Raw genomic sequence first — 21625 nt, 5'->3', positions numbered from 1 at the left:
TGTTTGCTTCTCATCTCGTCTCTAAATATATAAATATTCTTTTGACTTTGTTACAATTTACAGTTGAAACACTTATATGTACTTTGGAGTTAAATTTAAAAAAATGCCTATAATCCACTATTTCACATCCTCTTGTCATATATATGTCTTTAACCTTATCTTCGTCGGGCTGTAACACGTGCGATTTGTTTTTTGTTTAAATTTGATTTAATTTATTTGCGATTAGAATTAATTGAGTTACAATATGAATATCGATATCTTATGTCACAAAATATGTTCAGGTTTAATTACGTTCTGAGTAGATGTCAAAGCGTTTTGCGAATAAACTCATTTACATTTTGTCAATTGCTATATTAGAATCATATGCTCTACGCTTAGTTATGCTATTAATTATTATGTATTTTAATCAGATTTAATTTAAATATGTTATTCGTAGTTCTTGTGCCGTGATAAATATTCGTTCATTTATTTAACTAATTGCTGAAAACTGATTAAAAACATTTGCGCTGCCTGACTAATTTCATTGTCTGCTTTTGATTATCGCTAAATCGCTCATTGTGTATACGATCTGATATCTTCTATAAGTGGCATAATAGATCTTAACTGGATCATCCTATATATGTACACACGATCCGGACACGACACGCTACGATTTGAAAATATTGCTTAGCGTACATTACTTCTGTTTGCTCGATTTGGCAATTTTCGGCATTAATTTTTACAAGTTTTTTGACGGATTTGCACGATGCATTCATTCCATTTACATTGTCCTTATACGAGATTAACAAATTAAAATTAGTTTCGAATGGCAGTTGGTGTTCTGTTTCTTCTTATGTTTTCTATTTTTGTTTATAAATACTTTGTTTTGTTTGGTTGCTAAAATTGAATTGGTCTATTGCTTGCACTCAGATTAGTGCCTTAAAATAGGAATCAACTTCTATGTGTGTCTCTTATTAAAATGTTGGAAATGAATCTATTTAAAATGCAATTCAAGTTGGACGTTTGACAATATCACGTTGAGAAATATGCATACACAAAGCAATTAAACAGTAATAAAATGGCAAATCATACAAGTCTCATTCAATGCATAGCTTCAAACTAACTAAAAATAGTCAAAATATATAAATATTTTCGTTACTTCACTAAGTATATAAAATTTCTCCTTTTCGGCAGATTGTGTATGTATATAAGTCTGTAAAGTCTGTATTTATATATAAGTGTTAAATATTTGTGTAAATGCCAACATTATCGGAGGAAGGATTGACTGACTCTTACTATCTCTGCTTGCTATCTCTCTCTTTCCTTTAAACATATCCTCACTATACCGGTCTCTCTCTTAACTGTCTGTCTATCTCTCTCTATACATACTATACATTTGAACTGAAAGACGCGTGTTGGCCTTTTGTTTTCACTATCGAATCACAGCAATTGAAATACACTTAACTCAACGGGAGACTAAACTAAGAATTTGATGTAGTAAATGGGTTATTGATCCTCCAGTCTGTCGTCCTGATCCTGCAGCAGCTGTGCTCCAACACCGGAAGCTCCTACGCCGCCATTTCCGGTAATGCTACCGCCCGTATTCTTGCGCAGATGATTGCGTAGCATTACCAGATTCCGGTTGAGTGGCAGGTTGCTGGCCATGGAGGAAGATAGGCCGCCGCCGCCGGAGGAGCTTGGTGCATGTGGCAGCGTGTTGCAGATGTTTCCCAGCGGTGCCGAATGGGCGGTAGGCGAGGTGGCAGTGGCCACTCCGTGGGGCGTCAGGGTACCGGTGGTGCCATGACTCATGGTGCCAAGACCAAGACCCATGCCCATGCCCGAGCCCACGCCCAGCAGCAACTCGTGGGCCAGTATGGTGGGCAAATGTTAAGTGCTGCTCTTCAGCGGACCCGACGATAGCGAACTGCTGCTGACCCCCGAATCGCTCGACTTCTCGCTAAGCCCTCCACGCGTGAGCGTATCGTCCGCCATAAGGCCGTTGCCGCCGAGAAAGGACTTCTTGCCCAGTCGTCCTCCGCCGGGCAGAGTGGTTTTGAACGGATTGTCCTTGCAACGGCGTGCGCTCTCCACGCGCTTCATGATTTCACTGGAACACTTGGTCACCACGTCGTCCAGGCTGTTCGACTCGTCCGTCGAGTTTACCGCCTGGGTGGGTGTCTGTGAGCTGGGTAGCGGGGATCCCTCGTAGCATCCAGAGTCGCGGGGAAAGTGGCGTCGACCAAAGGGCGAAGCTCCATGCTTCATATTGATGTTGTTCAGGCGGGCTTCATCATTTTCCGAGCTGGATCCGGCTATATCCACATCGGAGCCTGTGCGGGCGAAATTTGTAGCTGTGAGTATGCGTGGTGTGTGGGTGGGTGTGGTGTTTGGTTCGGGGTAAGAGTAGGTTAGGTTAGGCTTTATCAATTTATGGCTTATTTCAACAATGATTCACAGTAGAGGGCGAACGCAAGTTATACTAGTTCAAACTGTTTTACTAAATCGTGTTTATGACTGCATAAAACTTATCAAGTGTTGTTTTGGTACCCGATAAAGACTACATTGTACCTCATCTAGGCCTAATAAAGTTTCGATCTAAATTGATGAATTTCACAATTCTTCAAAAAGTTCGCCATTCATGGAAATCGTTGCATAAAATGAGCCAGAGTTTGAGGAATCTAAGCGGTCTTTTGGTGACTAGACGACTTACATTCAATGTCATGCAGCAGTTGCACAGCCGTCAGCAGCTTGGCACGATGCTCCTGGTTGAGAATGCCGAGGTAATCCAGGTCAGCGGGCTCCAGTTCCTTGAACAGTTCCAGGTCCTCGTAGCTGCAAATGGAACGATAGGTGAAACAATCCAACAAAAATATTGTTGGTAAATTTGTTTCATCTACACCACTTACCCGTTGAGCACGAATACGGATGTGTACTCCTTGAGTCCGATGCGAATCAGCAGGTCCTCCACGGAGCAGGGTCCACCATTGTGGCTGCCATTTCCAGAATTAGCCAAACGTGAGCCGGGGGCCAGGGTCTTGCTGCTGGAGTTCTTCATTCGCTGCTCCGGCAGCACCTCCACGTTTATGAACTTGAAGTGGCCCACGCGGCCGTGGCATCGTCCCTTCCAAATGCCCGAGGCGTTCATAGACAGCACATCGATAAGGTCGCCCTTCTGTAGATGGAATAATAATATTATTAGATTACCGTGCTTGAAGAAATCTTTTTTGGGTAGTTAAGAAAGCTTCTCATGGCCAGGGGAATCCTGCCTGTTAAGCAGGGCAGGCGAACTTTAAAAGAAAGTTTAATATTTTGCTTAATTCAGCAACTCACCTTGAATTTGAGTGCCTCCTTGTCGTAGGGATTGGGCAAACTATCCACGAGAGCCTTGGCCTTGCAGATGCAGCTGGCCATCGAGGTGCGATCCTCGGCCGAAATCGAGCTGTGCGGACTGCCAGGACGAACCAGAGCCTGGGTGCCTGCGGACGATGGAAGAGGCGGGAAGGAGGCTTGATAAATATTTGCCCTGCTTTTTTGGGCCAAAGTTTGTCCTGGCAAATTTCCAATTAATGCGCCCACAGCCAATTAGCCGCAGGACCCAAGGAATTTACTACGGACAAACATCCAGCCATGCATGTTCGAACTCACACTCATTCGTTTGGTTAATTAAAAACTTTTCAAATATTTTCACACACACACATACACATACTTGTACATTCACTTGGCTCCGAAAATATTCAAATATGCACTTGAAGTTTCCCATTATTTTTTCGAGCTGTTGTTTTCTTTGCGTTGCTTTTGTTTGGTTTGCTGGCCAAAGCTTTTGGCTAATCCTTGCTTTGTGTCCTGGCCACATGAAAAATAAAGTATTTTTCCTTGCACTTTTCAAAGTTGCCCACCCACGCACCCATCCAGTTAAGCCGGTGCTCCTGCTCCTGCTCCACCGGTATTGCCTTTTATTTGGCCAAAAGTTTTGTTCATTAAAAAGGAAGCGGTTGCCCTTCATTTAACCACGCCCCAGACATTGCAATCTGCCTCGCCCATCGGCACTTGGCCCCTCTTTGGCCTCCCGAGGGGCAGGCAGAGCAGCAAGTGCATTAAAAATTCATTAAGTTTGCAAAATTTGAAGGAGCAACAAAAAACCGCAACAAGAACTACAACTGTTAATAGACCAATATGCAAGCCAGCCAAGCCAGCCGCCAACCAAGCCAGCAAGGCAGTCTGGGAATTTTTGGATGGCCATCGGGAAGGAAAGGAGCATCCAGCAGACGGCTTGCTCCTGCAGCTGGCGAAATCAAAGCCCAAAAACTCTAAATTGCCAGCTCAGACAAAGATACACAGGCAGTCCCGGTTGTGTATCTACAACCCCCGTATCCGTATCCGCAACTCCATTGCTATCCCTATCCCTATCCGTATTCGTATACTTACTCGAACCGGATGCGCTGGGCAAACTTTCCACGGAGCTGGCCGAACAGGCGAACGCCTGATCGCTCATGCTGCCACGGTCGGTATTATCTTGGGAATTGCTGAAATCCCTCGACGTATCCTTTGTGGCAACAAAGTTTCGTCCATTCTCATTAAATGCGCCAATTTCCTTTGCCGAGCTACGCATCTCGCCCGACTAACAATCCAATCCATACCAATCCCCCAGTCCAGACCAGCCGGAGTGAAGTGAAAGTTATCCGTATTTTTTCCGTGTGTTTTGGTTGCGTCGTCGACGTCGTCGTCATCGTTGTGCAATAAATTGCATGTTGAAGGGAGAGCAGCGAAAAACAAGAACAAGAACAGGAATAGCAGGAAAGTTTTGTTAGTTAAATCATTAAAAAGTTTAAAACGAACATACCAATACGTTCGTGTAGAGAAGAAGGAATTAGAGTCTTGACTTTGTCTACACGGAGAATAAATGTTAACACATGTGTGTGCCATTGCATTCTAAATAAATGGTTTGCATTAGCACATGATAATAACTTATAGTCAGTTTTAGTTTTGTGCCTTTTCTGAATAAAATCAAAGCAAATTTTGCACTGAATATCTGGCTTTAGGAGCCGACTGCATTAGTTTCTCTGATCCTTAAGCTGCGATGCTGGACACCAAAACTTTGCTCATATTTTTTTGGCAGGCCTCGACTCGCCTCGAAAGTTTGGCCGAGATGAACTTTCACTTTTGCGAGCACGCTAAAACCGTGCAAGCGGCCATAAAAACTCATTAAACTGGCATTTGCATTTAGAGTGCATGTCGCGCCAAAGAGTTGTGGTCCAGTCGGGCCATTATGAGGCTTTAGCTTTGGCTTTAGCTTTACTGTTAGCTAAGGCCTCGATGAAGCCAATTGCATATGCAAGCCCCCCAAGGGGCTAATTACATTTCGCAGGCCACATAATGTGTCAACAAAATCTCCGTGGCTGCATCGGCGATGCAGTTGCGTCCTCTTCCACCTCCTGCAAATCTGTTTTCCTTTTGGTATTAGCGTTTAATTAACTTACATGATGCACCGTGGCCTTTTGGCAAATGGTGTTCGCCTTGCCGTGCGGCAGTCCGTTCTTTTTGGCCTTAGCGGCCAGCAGGCTGGGCGGCAGGCAACCGTGGCCCCTGGTCACTCCAATGTCCTCGTAATCCGACGATGGACTGGGCGACAGCGATGGCGATTCCCCGATTCCGCCGCTTAGGGTTCGATAGCGGGCCGTGCAGTTGTTGGTGCCAATCTGAAAAGGGGCGTAAAGCGGATTGAGTGCGTTTCCATATTAGCCAAGTTAGGGCAAGTCAACTTTGCAAATGAAATGGTCGCCGAACCTCAACTCCCCCAACCAGCACAAATCCAAACCAATAGCATTTGCCGTTCGTATTCCGACAACGTTTAGCTGGCTTAAGTGCCAAACTCCGACTCCGGGAAAACAAGGAAAAAATACTAAAACCGGCGCGGGGAGCCGAGGAAAAACTTGGCTAAAAAGCTTTTCAAGTTTGTGTGCGTTCCTCGGTCGCCCGCTCGTTTTTATTTCCCTCTATCTACGTGCATTTCGGCCATCGTCCATTTTCGACCAGACGACATTGGCCAAATGCGAAGTTTGTTTGTCACAAAGAGCACTTAATCAATTTAGACGCATTCAGATGCAGCGTATCTGGACTTGGAGGAGTCGGAGAAGCCAGAGGAGTTGGAGGCGACCATAGCTGCAAGTTAAATGAGCCCGATCCAAGTGGAACTTGGTTTCTGCACTTACCGACACCGTACTGAATCTGGAGGTAACGCTTTGTAGGTCTGAGATGGACCCCGCATAGTCGCCGCTTTCCCGATCATGAGATCTGAAAATATGGTAATTATCAGCATAAGAATAATGTAAAAAAAGGAACTCCCAAGCATATTACATTGTCAAACAATTTCTGAGAACTTTTTAATCTTTGGTTCAGCAAAGCTTGCCTTTCAACACAAATGATATCCATTTCACCTTAAAGTGCCTCTTATAATGGCCAAAAAAAACTTGAAAATCGAGAACGGCAAACATTTTGATGGCAAACAATAAGCAAAGGAAAGTCGAAGGTGTCGGGCCGAGAGGTTGGGATGTATACACGACCCGAGGTCGAGTGGCAAACAAAGGTCATATAAATAAATACTTGATATCTTTTTCGCATTTCTTTTACTTGGCAGATTTTCCTTTTACCATTTTGCTTCAACACTGTTGAGATTTTCACTTTTGGTTGCCTTTGCTGTTTGTTTTCCACCTTCGTTTCCCCATTCTCTTTGGCTTTCGCTCGCAATTCGTGAGAACAAAAAGTTTTCTTTTCGTTTGGCTCGTTTGTGGCCCCAGCGGCGCACGAGGCGTATAAGTTATTTCAGCAAGTCCTTTTGTATGCGTACGTGTGGAAAACGCAGGTTCTCGTCCCCCTGCATGTTCCCCCCTTTTCCCCATTTCCCCATTTTTCAGCATCCATCCCAGGGCTACTGTCTACCTAGCTGGCTGATTGAGGAGCTGGCGCTCTGACTTGTGGATTGGCGTTGAAGTAGCAATAATGCCATTTCATTCAAGTGTCCCGGCCTGTCGATGTCTTGCTTTTATTGGATCCGGCATCCCGAATCCAACATCCAGAATCCATATATATATATATATATATCGAGAGTGTGGCATGCGTAACAATATGAAATTGATGACTTTCGGTTCGATGCGTTTCGATATGTGTGCCGTCTGCCAGTCAAGCTGGTGTTCCTCCCCATTCCCTTCCCGTTCGTCACTCACTCAGTCACTCACTAATTCCCTCATTCAAGCCCCCATTCATTCATTCGTTCATTCGCTCATTCAATCGCTCGGCCTGGCTGCAGACCCGTTGATAACCGCACTAATGAAGTGAAGTCTACCCTTTTTCACCGATTTTTTGTGTCTGTCCGTGTGTCTGTAGGGTTTGGGGTGCACCTTTTTCGATTGACAAATAAATACGAGATGCCAGACTTGAGCTGTTTGATTGCTTTCGCCTTGGTCAGCTATTAGTGTTTGCTGGTCGAAAAGCTGGCCGAAAGCTTGGCCTTTTCACGCCAGACTGGTCTCGTTTGTGGCACAGTTTTATGGTTGACTGATCCCTACTCCTTTCCCAAAAATATGGCCTTTGAAGTGCGGCATGGAAGGGTTCGACCTTTGTATTTGCCATATCATAACTGCCCACACTAAAGCGGCGGCTCCGTTTTACTTATTAATGCGCCACCTTCGACGTGTCGGCCCTTCGGCCATAAACTCAACTGCAAATAATAATGGCAATCAACAACCGGCCATTGCCTTGTCCCAACTGAACCGAACGGAACTTCCTGCCCCCCGGGGGCAACACTCACCTGGCGTGCGTTAAGGGTATTATTGTCGGTGGATTTGGCGGCTGCTGCGGCACGATAAGACCTCTACGCGGCGGTCCACGTTGCGGCAATGAAATATCTCCGGCGGATCTTAATGAAATTACGCCCGTGCTCTCGCGGTTGTTCGAGAAGCGCACACGGCCACCCTGCGAAGAAAAAAGTGGAGAGGAGAAGCGTGAGTGAGGGGCATACATACACTGGGGGAAAAACGCCATCTAGAATCGAGAAACGAAATGTTGGATAGGGGAATTAGCATCTAAGATTGTATGCGGTGTAATGATATTAGATATAATGGGCTCTAATGATAATTATATAAACATATCCTGCTTAGTTATTGAACATTGTGTGTATATGTTTCTAAAAAATAAAATATATGTATATTTATACAACCCCTTTTTGGCTCAGTGCATTTATTTGTAAAAGGGGAAGGAGATAGAGTGCGCACAACATGGGGATTAGCATTCGAGTAGAATTTGTTGGCCGCTGTAGAGCAACAAAATTATGAAAAATTAACAAAGTTATAAAACTTTACGAGGCCGTGAGAGAGGAGTAGCTGGTTTGGTTTATTTGTACTTTTAGTGGTTGTTGTTCGCGTTGCTGTTGTTGTTGTTGCACTGATTCGATGTGGCTGCCGGTTTCAGCTTGGAATTTTAAATTTAGGGAACACAAATTTGGTTTTCTTCTCTCGTTTCCTTTTTTTTTCCACTTTATATTGCGTATGTTTGTTTGGCCATGGAAATTGCAAAGTTTTTCCGTTTTTAATTTAAGCAATGCAGCAAAGTTTTGTGTGCGCAGGGAGCGTGGAAAAACCTCCAATGTGAATTAGATTTTTTTGAATCGGGCAAATATGGTATCGGTGGCAGTCCGTTCGCCTTTTGGGATATTTTCGGTATGCAGAGTCGCCTGGAATCGGTTTGACATATCATGTGAAACGATTTCGGGTCCCATTTCAGATCAAAGGAGGCTGGACCCAAACCAAACCAACACAATTCAATTTCAATGCATTATCTCCGGCTACTTCGGTCCGTTAAGCAGCCACAAACGCGAGCTTAACCTTTTTCGGCAACCGCAAAAGTTTCGTTTCAATTTTAAACAAATTTCGAGGCCACATCAAAGGGGCCACCAATGTCGAAAAGGAGGCCCGCACACAAAGGCCTCCATGAGTTGGGGCTCCAGTCGGCAGCGCTTCAGAGCTGAGTGATTTCAATTGACTAAGAAAACAAATTCCCCCGATAACTTGCCTAATGCGTTTCGACAAAAGCGCAACTCCCGGCGACGCAGGAAAAAAAATCAAGGGGCAAAGAAAATTATGCAAAAGGAAAAGTCTCAAGACGGCGACGTCTTTCGCAGAGTTTTCCATGACTCCCACTACCACTCCCACTTGCCAGAATCAATCCACAATCGAACTGCGAGAGAGAGTCAAAGTCGAGCAAGTCAACAAGAATTATGCACTTTTTGACTGTCAATAAAAATAAAGTGAGTTCGAGTCGCAGTTTGTCCTGGAGTTATGCACACAGCAAAGGAACGCAGAAAGGACAGGAAAAATGCCAAAGGACATGGACATACAAATCGAAGTGGGTAGAAATCAATGCGCCAGCACAAAAATATATTCAGCGTATAATTTAATAAAGCAAATAGAAGAAAGCCACAAAGCGAAAATCGCTGAAGAAAACCAAACTCATCGGGGGCAACCACGAAAAAAAAATGTAAGAAAGCGGAAAGGAAACTCCCTCACAACATTTTGGCTGGCGAATTCCACAGAGAAATCAAAGTGGGTTGGAGCTAAAAATTGAAATGGAAGCTGGCATTGGATCGGCTTTGCCCCTCGGCTCGAAGGAGTGCTGCGCCCAGTAACCAGGATTAACGGCGTTGCAGGATGCGGCGCATAAATTTCAAATGTGATTGCAACTGCGACAATGTTGCCGCTGCCAATTTTATTTTTCAAGTGGATGACACAAGTCGCATTGAACAAGCCAACGAAAGTGTATAAATTTACTCAAAATCTGTTATCTATGTAATAAAATATGTTATACAATATCGTAAGCCAATTATAACTAAAAAAATTTTAATTTTTTAATATTTTAAGTTGTAAGATGTAAAATTGAATTCTATAAATTAAACTTAAAGCCTATCATAGTTTTATTTGAGTGGTTCTTTAAGGACGAGTCTCACCTGAATTGTGGCAGCTGGTCCGCAGTTGAGCCCGGCCATAAGAAAGTCATCGGGATCGCTTTCGTAGGGCGGCTCGTCGTACCAATGACCTTGATGATGCAGCGCACTCACCGCATAATGGGCCGCTCCCCCGCCGCCACCATTGCCGCCCACTCCAAGGGGCATGCCCAGTCCGGCGATGCCCATACCGCCGCCCGTTCTCAGCGCCTCGTCGTACATGTACGTATCGTCTGCAAGATGGGAATAAACCAAATTTAGCAGCCGCAAAGTAAGGATTAGTTTGAAGATTAGTTGGGGAAAAATAAGAGAGAAGAAAGCACTGGAAAGGCGGAGGAGGAACTTTAAAAACTTTTTGCGAGCGACCGAAAAATGTGCAGAGCCAGCAGAATGGTTGCAACACAATATTATTATACGCCACGTTGCACACAAAACTTGCAATGCCATTTGCCACATGCTAGCAGCAGAGCAAGTTGCTCCGGAGCCCGAAGTCCGGGGCTTATGTACGGATTCTGGTCCGGAAACGGACATAAGATTTTATGCTCGCTTATGCATGCGACGCTCGCCAGACGGGCGGGCCAGCCACGCCCACTCTGGCTGCTGCGGCTGCTGCAGCTGCAAAGGCTGTTGCAACTGAACTTGCAACAGAAGCACTTCAAGTGTAAAATTCCTGGCTGCATGCTGCATACTTTTCGGGGGCAGTCGCCTAGATTTCCCACCCCGCCACTGGATTTCCTTCATCCCTGTTCGGTGCTCTTTCAACTTACCCATGCGTCCTTCGCCGCGACTCATTTGCAACAGTCCCTGTCGAATATCACGCAGGATCTATTAAAGACGAAACAATGTTGCATTAGTTTATGGCAAATAAGTGGTAGGTGATTTTCTTTAACTTTGGGGTGTTTCGTTGCAAGTGTAACTTATTTTAATCCAGTTTGATCAGCTGTGTGCCAACTTCACATGGTCAAAGAGGTATTCCTCTTCGTTTTGACAACTTCTCGGCACTCTTCTCTCGCCCACAGACTCTATAACTAAATAAAACTTGTCCATATTAAAGTCAACGCCTTCGCTTGGCTTCGTCGCATTCGTATGCATGTTTGCTCCTATTTGGGCAGCACTTTGTCTGCATGCCAAACGTGACTGCTGTGCGAAATGAAAGGACGAAATGTTGTCAACTTGCTTCTACTTCCACTGCTACTTCCAGTTCTACTTCAGCTTCTCCGTCTACGGCTGGCATCTTATTAGCCAAGTCTGGAGTTGAGGCAAAGGCGTTAAAATTACAAAATTCCATTTGAAAACTAAAACAATTTTCCCAGCGCAAGCAGAACTACGAACTACCACACAGAATGTGCTACTTGTTCCTATTTTTCTGTATTTGGCCAGAAGGCATGTCTATGTCCTGAGTGTCCTGCAGCATAATGGCATTCTATGTGCGCTGCATACTAATTCCGAGACCATATAGTAGTAGTAGTATGTATGAAAATGCTTCTGCTGCCGAAACGGAAAGCGAAAAGCATGCCAGGGCCGCCAAACAAACAGCAACGGCCGAAATAGAGACACACTTGGCAATAAAAGCGGGGCGCTGAAAAATTAGCTAAAAGCTTTTTTGGCCAGTCGCATTAAAAATGCATTCAAATGGTAGTGGGATGTTTGCTATTTTTCTCTCTTTTTTTTTTGCGATGTTATATGGTCCACTCCCACACAATTGGTTAGATGCTTCCGCTGCCAAATTGAAATTTACGTGTCCAAGAAGACACTGCTACATTTCTTACAATTCTAATCACATCTGGGCTCTTGGGGGACGCCTGCTTAATTGCTTGGCCAAATGCAAAGACCCCAAAAATGGGAAAGAAGGAACGAAATTTCTAGCCCTCTCCCATCATAAATATTTCATGTTGCTCCGCACACACAGAAGTGGAGCAGTTTCTTTTCCATTCCAGCCATTCCTGGCCAAATGGAAAACAAGGCCTCAACGGCAGAGGCTGCTTTCCATGTGGGCGCTGGGTTGCTGCAAAAACAGCAATTACAATTAGACAAACAGAATGTTGTTTGCACAAGTTAAGCAGCAGTAGCATCAGCACTAACAACAATAACAATGTGACACCCCAGCCACCCCCACCTCGCAGTAAGGATCTACTATATTCGTGTATATGGCGCAGTAACCCCAACTCTTGTGTGCTTTTCATTTATGCACAAAAATTATTGCCCTTGCTTAGGAGCACACATTTTCCTGGACTGGCAAACAGTCGACAAATTGTCGTGCAGCAACGCAATTTGCGTGAGTTCACTGAGAAAAAAAAAGCGTTTGATAACTTAAAAGCCTCACAGCATCAATCGAAAATGTCTAAAGTTCCCATATAACATAATAGTTGTTTGTATGATAATTGTTTTTTCCCAGTGTAACTGTGCTTTCAAGTTCTCATCAGTATGCTGTGCATCCATCATTGAGCCCGATAACTGGCATAATTAACTAGCCTGCTGCTGCTGCTGCCAAGTTGATGGAAGATGTGGAGTGGTAGTAATGATTTCCCTAATCGATTTCGGTTTTAAGCCGAAGAAAAATCTCAGCTCTCTTCCGGAATCTGTTGGCTTACAGATATTATCCATCAGCCCGGAGTATCAAGCAATCAACATGGAATATTTTACTCGGCTTTCACATTTAATTCTCTTGGCATATAAATAAATAAGTTACTCTCTTTCGGCGACACGCCCATTTGTTTTTATCATGTCCTTCGTTTGGACAACGTTTTCAAGTGTGGAAAGTAATTTTTTGTTTTTTTTTTGTTTTATGACAGCACAAAGTTTATCATTCGCCACGTTGCACTTCATTGTTTTTGTTGCCTCCTTTTGGGGTGCGCCCGCAGCATGAGCATGTGTTGGTGTGTATCTGTGTGCTTAACATTTTGTCTGCGTCTGTTTTGCATGTTTGCTCGCCACTCACACTCACACACTCGCACACACACATTTATTTGGTAGCTCGAGCTTTTGGCCTGGTCTTCGGGCCTTTATGCCTTGGAATAATTGCTGTTTTTATATCAAATATTTTTAATAGCTTTTTTAATTGGCTTGTCCATATAGAAGTCGTAGCATTTATACATTGCAAAAACAAATTGGGGTGCAAACAGTGCGTGCTGCAACCGTAAGTTGCTTGAGTTTATGTCTCATAATTAAGCGAAATTTTATGAATATGTTTCCCATAACTACGAAAAGAATATCAAGAAGTTTAGCGAAGCATGCAAACTTTATAAACATTCGTCGGCCTGCTTTTATGAATGATTCTAATGACTATTGACACACTTTAGACTTTAAATTACACATTTGATTTATTTTTGCTCTTGTTTAAGTTGCATCTATCTCCTGTGATAGCAAACCTACAAATTCGAAACGCACCTTTGGCTGCAGGGCAAGAAAAAGCAAGGAAAACCTTTGGCCTGTGCAATTGCAACTGTTTCTTCCATTTGTGTATTTAATGCATGCAAATATAAGGCTACGGAATCTGTGAAATTAATAGTGCAGTCTGCACCAGCCCATACTGCTAACGATTTCAGCCAAGCCTGCGGGCTGCGAGTGTTTTATGTTTATTTAATTTGTGAAAAGTGCCCAGAACAAATATGCTTGATTTATCCCTGGCCACTGCACATGTTTGCCATGTGCATTTATCAATTTCGGAATAGACATCTTGAAGGCATAAATCTTTGCCTTGTGGTCACAGGATATTTGGTTATCTGAATATCTGGCTATGTGAATATGTGGATATGTTCATGTCACTTACCTCCTCGTGTTCACGTTGAAATTTTTCCTTTTTCCGCATGGCCTCTTGTACTTTCAACTGCAATTGGAAAATGGTTTGTTAGCTCTGCTCGTTTGCTGAGTGACTTTGTTTATTTATGAATGTGGCAACTAATTTCTTTGCTAACGAAAATTTAAAGTCTACTTTTTGCGCTGCAAATGGAAAAGGGGCGCACTCAAATTTGGGGGCATGTTTGGTAATGCATTATGCATTTGCTAACTATTGTTGCAGTTGCTGTTGCTTCAGGTGTTGCTGCTGCTGCTGTTGCTGCTGTCTGTTGCTGCTGTCGCCGTTGATTGCATTTTGCTGCTTGTTTTTAGTTTGGCGCCGTGCGCGCTGTCATTAATAATGAATGTTGACGGCAATGAACTTTTAAATGTTGCATGCATCCACACGCTGCCACTTCCACCTCCTCTTCCACTTCTTCCTCCCGGTCTCTTCGTCCTTTTTGCCCGCGGCACTCGCTCCGTTTGCGATTGTTTTTGTTGCTGGTGGCATGCCATTACAGGTAAACGTGCTCAAAAGCAACAGCCGCAGCTTTCGTGTTGAAATTGCATTGCAAATGCAGTCAAAAAGGTGGGGTGGCATTCGTCCGCTGGGCGGTGTGCAAAAGTTTCACCCTGTTGTTGCATTTTGTGCAAATTTTTTTGTTGCAGCACAATTTTGTTGGCTGTCACAGCTGTTGCAACACACAGAGGCAAGAAGCAAAGCAGCAACATCAGCTTGTTAAATGTGCAGCATAAATATTTATGCCACTATTCCAGTCTAAGCAACCAAACACCCACTAGTACACGCATTTTATGGCAGGAGATTTTAAGTTGAAATTGTTATTAATTTTCTATGCGGTTTCTTCTGAAGAATTTGCGCTTTTAAGTGATATTATGCAGCACTAGCATTGTTCTAGATTAGTAGATTACCCTTTATAGCTTCTAAAACCGTCTAAATCTCTTCTTAAATTTTGTATTAGCGTACTTTTATCGGTGCAACCACCTATTTATAGTACTCACCCTGTGGATTGTCTCCTCGAAACTGTGCTGCTGTCCGCCGGCGCCGCCGTTTATCATTTGAAAGTGCCGCAGACGATCGTTGGCTGCCTGCAAAATAAGCGGGAATGGAATCAATTTGGGGCAAAGTTTTAAATTCATTTTCAGACAGAAAAGAAGCCGGCGTGCTTTCAATCGCAAGGCTTATTAACTTTCTCAAGTATGCACAAAGGTTGTGGGCCGCGAGGGGATGGTGAGATGAGGGTGAACAGGACGCTCGTAAATCAAGAGGAGTCCTTGAAAGGCGGCCAGCATCGTGCTTTATCGCCATTAGGACGCCATTTTGTATTTCACACCTTTCAGCGGGGCTTTAATTTTTAATTAATAACGAGTCAAGGGTCAGGTTAGGGTCACCCTTCGACCCTTATTCTCGGGTCGCTGTTTAATGCGTTTGTTTTCTTATCATAAATAGCAAATCAGGTGGGAGAGCCAACGACACAACAAACACATGGCCAGGTGGAGTGCTGTTTAATTATATTTTGAAAGGCCATGCTGTTAAGTAGGATGCCGCTACTTAGGCACATATCCTTAGTCATTTCCTGCGCTTATCTGTGTGCCAGGACCTCCCTGCGAGGACCTGCGAGGCTGCCAGCCCGCTCTCTTTCGCTGCCCTTTTTTTCCCCCCGGCAGTTTATTATTTATATTTTTTCTCCTTCTGCTCTCCGCGCCTTTATTTATTCTTTTCTGTGCTGCTTGTGAAAAATTTATGCATGTCCTTGCTTATTTATGAGCAGCGTCGCCGTCCTGTGCCACGTTATCTCTGCTCTTGGCCGCAGTTTCATTGCCAGGCTCGGCTCAAGAATAGTGCCCCAGCTGTACCAGCTGAACCAGCTGTCCTAGCTGCTGCGACTCCAACTTGGGCTAACTCAGCTTCTGCTGCTGCTGCTGCTCCTGATCCTGAGCTTTTCCCCAAAGGTTGCTCTAATCAAAGGCGCTGAATGAATCCTTTGTGAGCGGCGCAGATAAAGCGAGTGTACAAGAACTTCCCCCAAAAGGGGGCGAGGAGGGGAGTGGGAGGCAGGAAACTGATGGCGTTTGGTCCTGGCGCTATTGGTGCACTGCCAGGATGAGAAGTGGCAATGTAGACATGGCCGCTGGCAAAACATTTTTAACCTTTTCAGCTGGCAAAAAGGGAGAAGCTGCTCGGCGCGGCGCGCATAAAAATTTACATGTCCCCAGGGCCAAGATTAAGTATACTACACAGAAGACTGCGGAATATTCAAGTCAAGACGCAGAAAGTCATAAAATGGCAGCCTAGAAGAGGCTGGGCAGGGAGATTCGAGAAAAGGAAAGGAAACCAAACGAAATGCGAGCAAATAAATTGAAAGAATTACCACAGCAGTTGATTCAAATGAAAGGCTGGGGACGGGGACAAAACTTGCGGGACAGGACAAACAATTTGCTTGCGGTCATAAAACGAAGCGCGAAAATGAGTTTCACTCGCTGGACGGAAACGGGCGAAACGGGGTGGGTGGGAAATTGTATCGAGGGAGTACTTTACATACCCTGGCCTGGGCGCCATTCTGTTGATTGTTCCGATCCCGTCGATTGACAGTCTTCAAGCCTTTCAGCAGCCGGGCCAGTGTGGTGCGTTTCTTTGTCTCGCGACCCTCTGAAAGTCGCGGGGGAAAATCGGCATAAAAAGGACAGAAATTGAATTAGTGAAAGGAACTCAAGTCGGCGGCTGATGTACATAATTTTTGTTTTATTTTCAGACTCTGGTAGGGAGATATAACTTTCCTACGAGTTTTATAATTTAAAAGATTATTTTAAGTCAAGCAAGTAACTATGAGAAACACGGAAAGCATTTAAACTCTGCTAAGATCGTGATTACTTATCTATGAATATTCATAAAAGTTCTTTAAAATTCTGACCTCATTACAATTGTGCTATACATTTACTGCAGCTTCTCAGCTGCACTTTAATAAATAAATTAAAAAACTAAAGTCTAAAGATTCTTTTAAACGTTAAGTACAAAGCTCATCACCTTTACACAAAGGCTTTAGAAATCCTCTACCAGGATAAGAATTTTACTTCTCTGGACTTTTCTCCTTTCAACTTACCAGCTGTCGGTGGAAATTCGTAGAAATAAGCTGAGCGCGGACTCAGGCAGCTGAATGGAATAGAATAGAATTTTTATTAGCACTACGATTCAATGGAGAGCGCTCGAATTATTCAAATCCTGTACTCACTTTTGCTGCACAAAGTTCAAATGCGCGACATTCGGTGGCAGGGTCTGATGCTGATGAGGTCCTTGCTGCTGTTGTCCTGGCACAATTGGTAACTGTTGCTGCTGCTGTTGCAGCTGCTGCTGCTGCTGTATGCTCTGCTGCGTCTGCAGCGTCTGCTGCTGCAGCAGCTGTTGCTGTTGTGTTAACCCTCCTCTGGCCACGCGGGGTGCGAAGACGCCATAGCCGAATCCGTAGATCTCATCCTCCTCCTTGTCGGACAGACAACTCGAGGGCTGTAAGGTTCGGGAATGGAAAATTAGTCATTTTATTGGCCACACTTTTGGGGGGTTAAAACACAACTACAACTACATGCAAGTGAAAGTGGAGAACGCAAGCAAGCAAAAAATATTTACACAATTCTTAGCACACAATTAAATAAATTTATTCGCATACAGGCTTAATGGTTTTTTCAATTATTTCTTTTCAAGCAACGCCAACATCAATTTCATTTTTAGAAAATTCTTCGTTCACATTGTTGATTTTGTAAATATTTTCCTTAGGGGGCCGCTAATGGAGTCATTCATTTTTATTTTTTTGGTGATTAAGGAGGCGGGAGTGGGTGTGGTGTTTGGGTGTTCGGTTCGTTCCGGGTCATCATCATACATACCGAGTACTTTCCGGGCACATAAATGGGCTGGCTATGACTATTGGGCAGACCGGCGCCGTGCATAGAATGACCACGATGGCCGTGCTGCTGGCGGTGGTGCAGTACGCCGCTGCTGCCGCCGCTGCCACCGCTGGCCGCCCCACCGCTGCCGCTGCCCGTGCTGCCGCCAGCCCCACCTGATCCGCCCACCACCTGGGCGGCACTGTGCAGCGGACTCCGCTCCGCCCAGGCCGCCTGGCGCGCCCGCTCGATAGTGGCCAAAATGTCCCCGAAGGGAGCCATTAGCAACTCGCAATAGACGGATGCCAGGCCCTCTAAATGGCCGCGTTGTCCATCCTGCAAAAGAGCGAGAAACGAGCAGCAGAGATCGGTAAGACACTTGGCCAAGTTCTATTTCGTTTTTGGTTTTTTTTGCGGATGAGAGTTGGGTGGGGTTGGGTATGAATGCTATAAGGTGTGCGGAGGTTACAGTGGGGCTAATTGGATGAAAATCGGGTGAGACAGAGTGGGTGGAAAATGCGAAGAGCTAGAGCGGTTAATGATGCTACATTGATGTTGGCGTTGGATGGGGTCTAGTCACCGGGTTAATAATGCAAGGGGTTAATTCGCTTATCCGGTTAGTTAAGAGCAACCATAACCATTACTAAGCTACAGGTTATTCTGAAACGCAAGGGTAAATAGATGATGGAGGATAAGTATTAATTTCATAGGGCTGCTTTAATGTTTTGAAAGCGAAAATAAATGGTTTATATTTCAAATGATTATATATATATATATATATATTTCCACATAATTAATAGTTATTATAGCTACGCACTTTGGCTAATAAAACGAATTATCGGATTTGAGCTTAAGTGCACCCCCGGTCATAATTAAATAAATGCCTATATGTTAGAGTTCATATGTTTGCCTACAATGCGCCGCTCAAGTCAAATTAGTTGCGCCAACTGCCGCTGCCAATTGCCACAAATAATTGAGTCTGCCCCGGGGAGCGGAGAAAAGGGGGCAGGGTAACTAAAAGCCCGTGTGCCAAACATAATGCACTTAGTCTGGGCATAAATTATGGCACCCACACACACACTTGACTGTGTTTACAGCTCTCGAAGCGATTTCCCTCATTCAGTAGGCAAAACATCTCGGGCCTGATAAAATTGTTAACAAACTGCCATGTTAAATTACACAAAACAGAGGCACCTCGCATTCACTCACACACACACTCGAAGACAAACTCACACAAAGAGAGGCACAATGGGCTTCCCTTACGCACTTTTTCATTGCATACCTGCAGGGGCAATTTTGCAGGGCGAAAAAAAAGCGGAAATGACTGGGTAACTGGGCGGGGGGGTTAAAAATGGGGTCTTGGGTCGGGGCGGGGTGTTCCCGACTGCCTTGACATTTTGAGTGGCGCTCGGGGCAATGTTAAACGCTTGACATTGTTCCACGACTTCGCTCTGTGCCGCGCTGGCATCAATCAAATATGACACGCATTAAAATATCGCCCGATTCCTGTCGCTGCCACATGACCCCTGCCCCCAAAATGGTGCCCCATATCCTGCCCGATTTTACCCGCCTCATGTGGAGCCACCATGGGCAAATTGACAGGCTTCAGCCTGCCACCTGGCTACGGATTTTACCTGGGCATATGCTGAGCCCCCGTTATGGATGCGCTGTAATTTGACGGATGAAAAATACCTGCCATGGTCCTCTGATTATACACTCATTTTAGCTGGCTTAAGCACACTTTTATACCAATTTGAGACCCTAATTGAGTGCTACCAAGGAGTCCTTTCCTTTTAGCAGGATAAGAATCTTAATAAAGAAAGCGAGCACTTTTTAAATTTACTTTATATTGGTTTTAAAGTACTAATTCTTTAAATTAACTTATTGTGACAACTGTCATATATTTATCTAATTTGATAGGGTATTCGAGGGCCCAACTTGATCATTTAGCATACTTTCCTCTCCTTAGTTAAATGAGTAGACCAAGGATTTCAGGCCAGACATGCGTAGAGCGAAAGAACCCGCTTTGTATACATATTGTGCAATTTGCGAGGAAATTGCCACGTTTAGCGTAATTTTTGCTACTTATTGCCTCTTTGACTAGGATGCCAGCAGTGAAAAAGGGAGAGTTTCATAGCCTTTGGCCATACAGCTACCACTACTGCTAGCCAGAGTTCCATTTTCTTATTTTTTCCTGTCGTTTTCGCCCTTTTTTACGCTTTGGGTAATTTCACAATGAGCCCTCCAGGCTGCTGGCTTGTTTGGCCTTTTCATTAAAGGTTAACTCGCAAAGTGTCAACTTTTGATGAAGGAGAACGAAAGTGTTTCGGCCTTTTATCACTGACAAAGTGTGTTTAATGCCCAATTGAAATGGGTATGGGTATGGTTAAAGGCAGTTGATATGGCCGCAAAGTGATCGGATCACCGAGCTTTCCCCGTATCAATCAACATTTGATGTCCTATAAACTGACTCCGTTTTGTAGCAATTGTCTGCTCGATCCCATCTTTCAACAACTCATTATGTTCGTGCCAAAGTTTATTATGCAATACGGAGTTTATGTCCCATGCGGAATCAATTTCATCTCGGTATACTGTTGATTATTACTACATACTTCATATATGTACATATGTGTGTATCAAACTGTCTACCCACTTCAAAGGTCATCGGAGCTTGTCCAAGTCGTAACAGCAAATTCATAAAGTCATTTGCAATTTGGCTGCCAAGGACTTGAGTGCTAAATGAACGAAAATGGCAACTGACAGAAAGTTTGCCACTGCCAGATGGATTTCGATATAGATATATATCGTGCTTATGCTCATCGTTATGTGTTTGCGAGCTGAACAAATTCATAAAAACCAACCGACGAGGGCAAAGCAAGCAAAATAACTGTCGCAATAAAATAATTTATTGAAGTTTTGCAATGCCAGCGACAAATGCAATAAACTGCGAACTCTGTCTTGGCTCACATGACGTATGCGTTATAAATTTATTTTCAATAGCTCCTCCGCAGCAGCGATCGGGTTGGGAATTGCGCTGGGGATGCTGCTACTGCTTTATTGGCAACTCTTGACACACATCGCGGTGCGAGAAAAACGCGCCAGACCAAGACAAACAGCAGGCGAGGCAGCAGCGGTGGCGGCAGTTAGTTAGGGAGCCTGCCAAGCGTCCCAGGACATAGGATGCAGGATGCAGGATAAGGGAGTCGGAGCCGCAGCCAAAGTCGAAGCTGGGATAAAGTGATGTATGAGTTTAACGCCCTCACGTCCTCGCCGACAGTAACACAGCAGCTGAAATAGCGACAGGAGCCAGGGCAAAAAAATATTAAGCGAGGAAATATGTTGCCACTATATTGACAGCATGAATCGAGGGGCGAAAAAGGGCGATGGGTTGGACGATGAGCAACTTTGGCCCGGGATTTTGGCAATGACAGTGTAGCTACACGCAGGACCCAAGTGAAGGCAACATCGCAACTTTTTGGCAACGTATTTTGTTATTCCTGCCAGCCAGCCGAAGCCAGGCCAAATGACTTTGTTTATGTGTTTCATGTACAGTTCGGTAATCAGCCGGGCACAAATTACACGCCGGGCTAATAACTTTTGACATGTGATTTCGCAAGTGGCGTTAAGTCCACGCCGTCTGTTTTGGTTTGCTCATTAGGCCTGGTCGGAACAACATTCGCTCCTCTGGCTGTCAATTTTTTCCGCAAACTTGGCCAGCCACTCGACTTGCGGCCTGCTAATTGATGACGCCTGTCCAGGGGAAAATAATAAATCAGATTGGATAGAGTATAGGGGATGTCGGACTATGCGTGAAGTGCTTTTGGATAATTATATTTGAAAATTTGTTTTTTGGCATTCGTTAGCTATCTCTCTCATGAATTTTTAAGTTCCTTTCCTATTGGAAAATATATAAAGATATTACACTATACTGTAGAGCATTCAGAATCGAACACAACCCATGCGATATTATCCGCATCTGCGCCT

General features: G+C 44.4%; 1 protein-coding gene across 3 annotated transcripts in view; it reads right to left on the bottom strand.

The window, feature by feature from the left end:
* Nucleotides 1-215: 215 nt before the first annotated feature.
* LOC117145703 overlaps nucleotides 216-21625 on the bottom strand; it is a 158531-nt gene continuing 137121 nt past the window's right edge. The window contains exons 5-20 of one of the 3 annotated variants that reach the window (XM_033311445.1): nucleotides 17642-17977; nucleotides 16996-17267; nucleotides 16867-16916; nucleotides 16309-16415; nucleotides 14768-14854; nucleotides 13743-13799; nucleotides 10741-10798; nucleotides 9977-10206; nucleotides 7787-7950; nucleotides 6192-6273; nucleotides 5460-5678; nucleotides 4408-4600; nucleotides 3313-3458; nucleotides 2889-3154; nucleotides 2693-2814; nucleotides 216-2312 (exon numbers count right to left, since the gene is read on the bottom strand). In XM_033311445.1, coding sequence (XP_033167336.1) covers nucleotides 1870-2312; nucleotides 2693-2814; nucleotides 2889-3154; nucleotides 3313-3458; nucleotides 4408-4600; nucleotides 5460-5678; nucleotides 6192-6273; nucleotides 7787-7950; nucleotides 9977-10206; nucleotides 10741-10798; nucleotides 13743-13799; nucleotides 14768-14854; nucleotides 16309-16415; nucleotides 16867-16916; nucleotides 16996-17267; nucleotides 17642-17977 — 2832 coding nt within the window. In that variant the 3' untranslated portion in view covers nucleotides 216-1869. The remainder of the gene's footprint in view (nucleotides 2313-2692; nucleotides 2815-2888; nucleotides 3155-3312; nucleotides 3459-4407; nucleotides 4601-5459; nucleotides 5679-6191; nucleotides 6274-7786; nucleotides 7951-9976; nucleotides 10207-10740; nucleotides 10799-13742; nucleotides 13800-14767; nucleotides 14855-16308; nucleotides 16416-16866; nucleotides 16917-16995; nucleotides 17268-17641; nucleotides 17978-21625) is intronic. The other 2 variants (XM_033311446.1, XM_033311447.1) reach the window with 2 other exon arrangements.

The sequence above is a fragment of the Drosophila mauritiana genome, chromosome 3R, assembly GCF_004382145.1.
Source record: "Drosophila mauritiana strain mau12 chromosome 3R, ASM438214v1, whole genome shotgun sequence".
Lineage (NCBI taxonomy): Eukaryota > Metazoa > Arthropoda > Insecta > Diptera > Drosophilidae > Drosophila > Drosophila mauritiana.
This window is presented reverse-complemented; position numbering and strand designations above follow the sequence as displayed.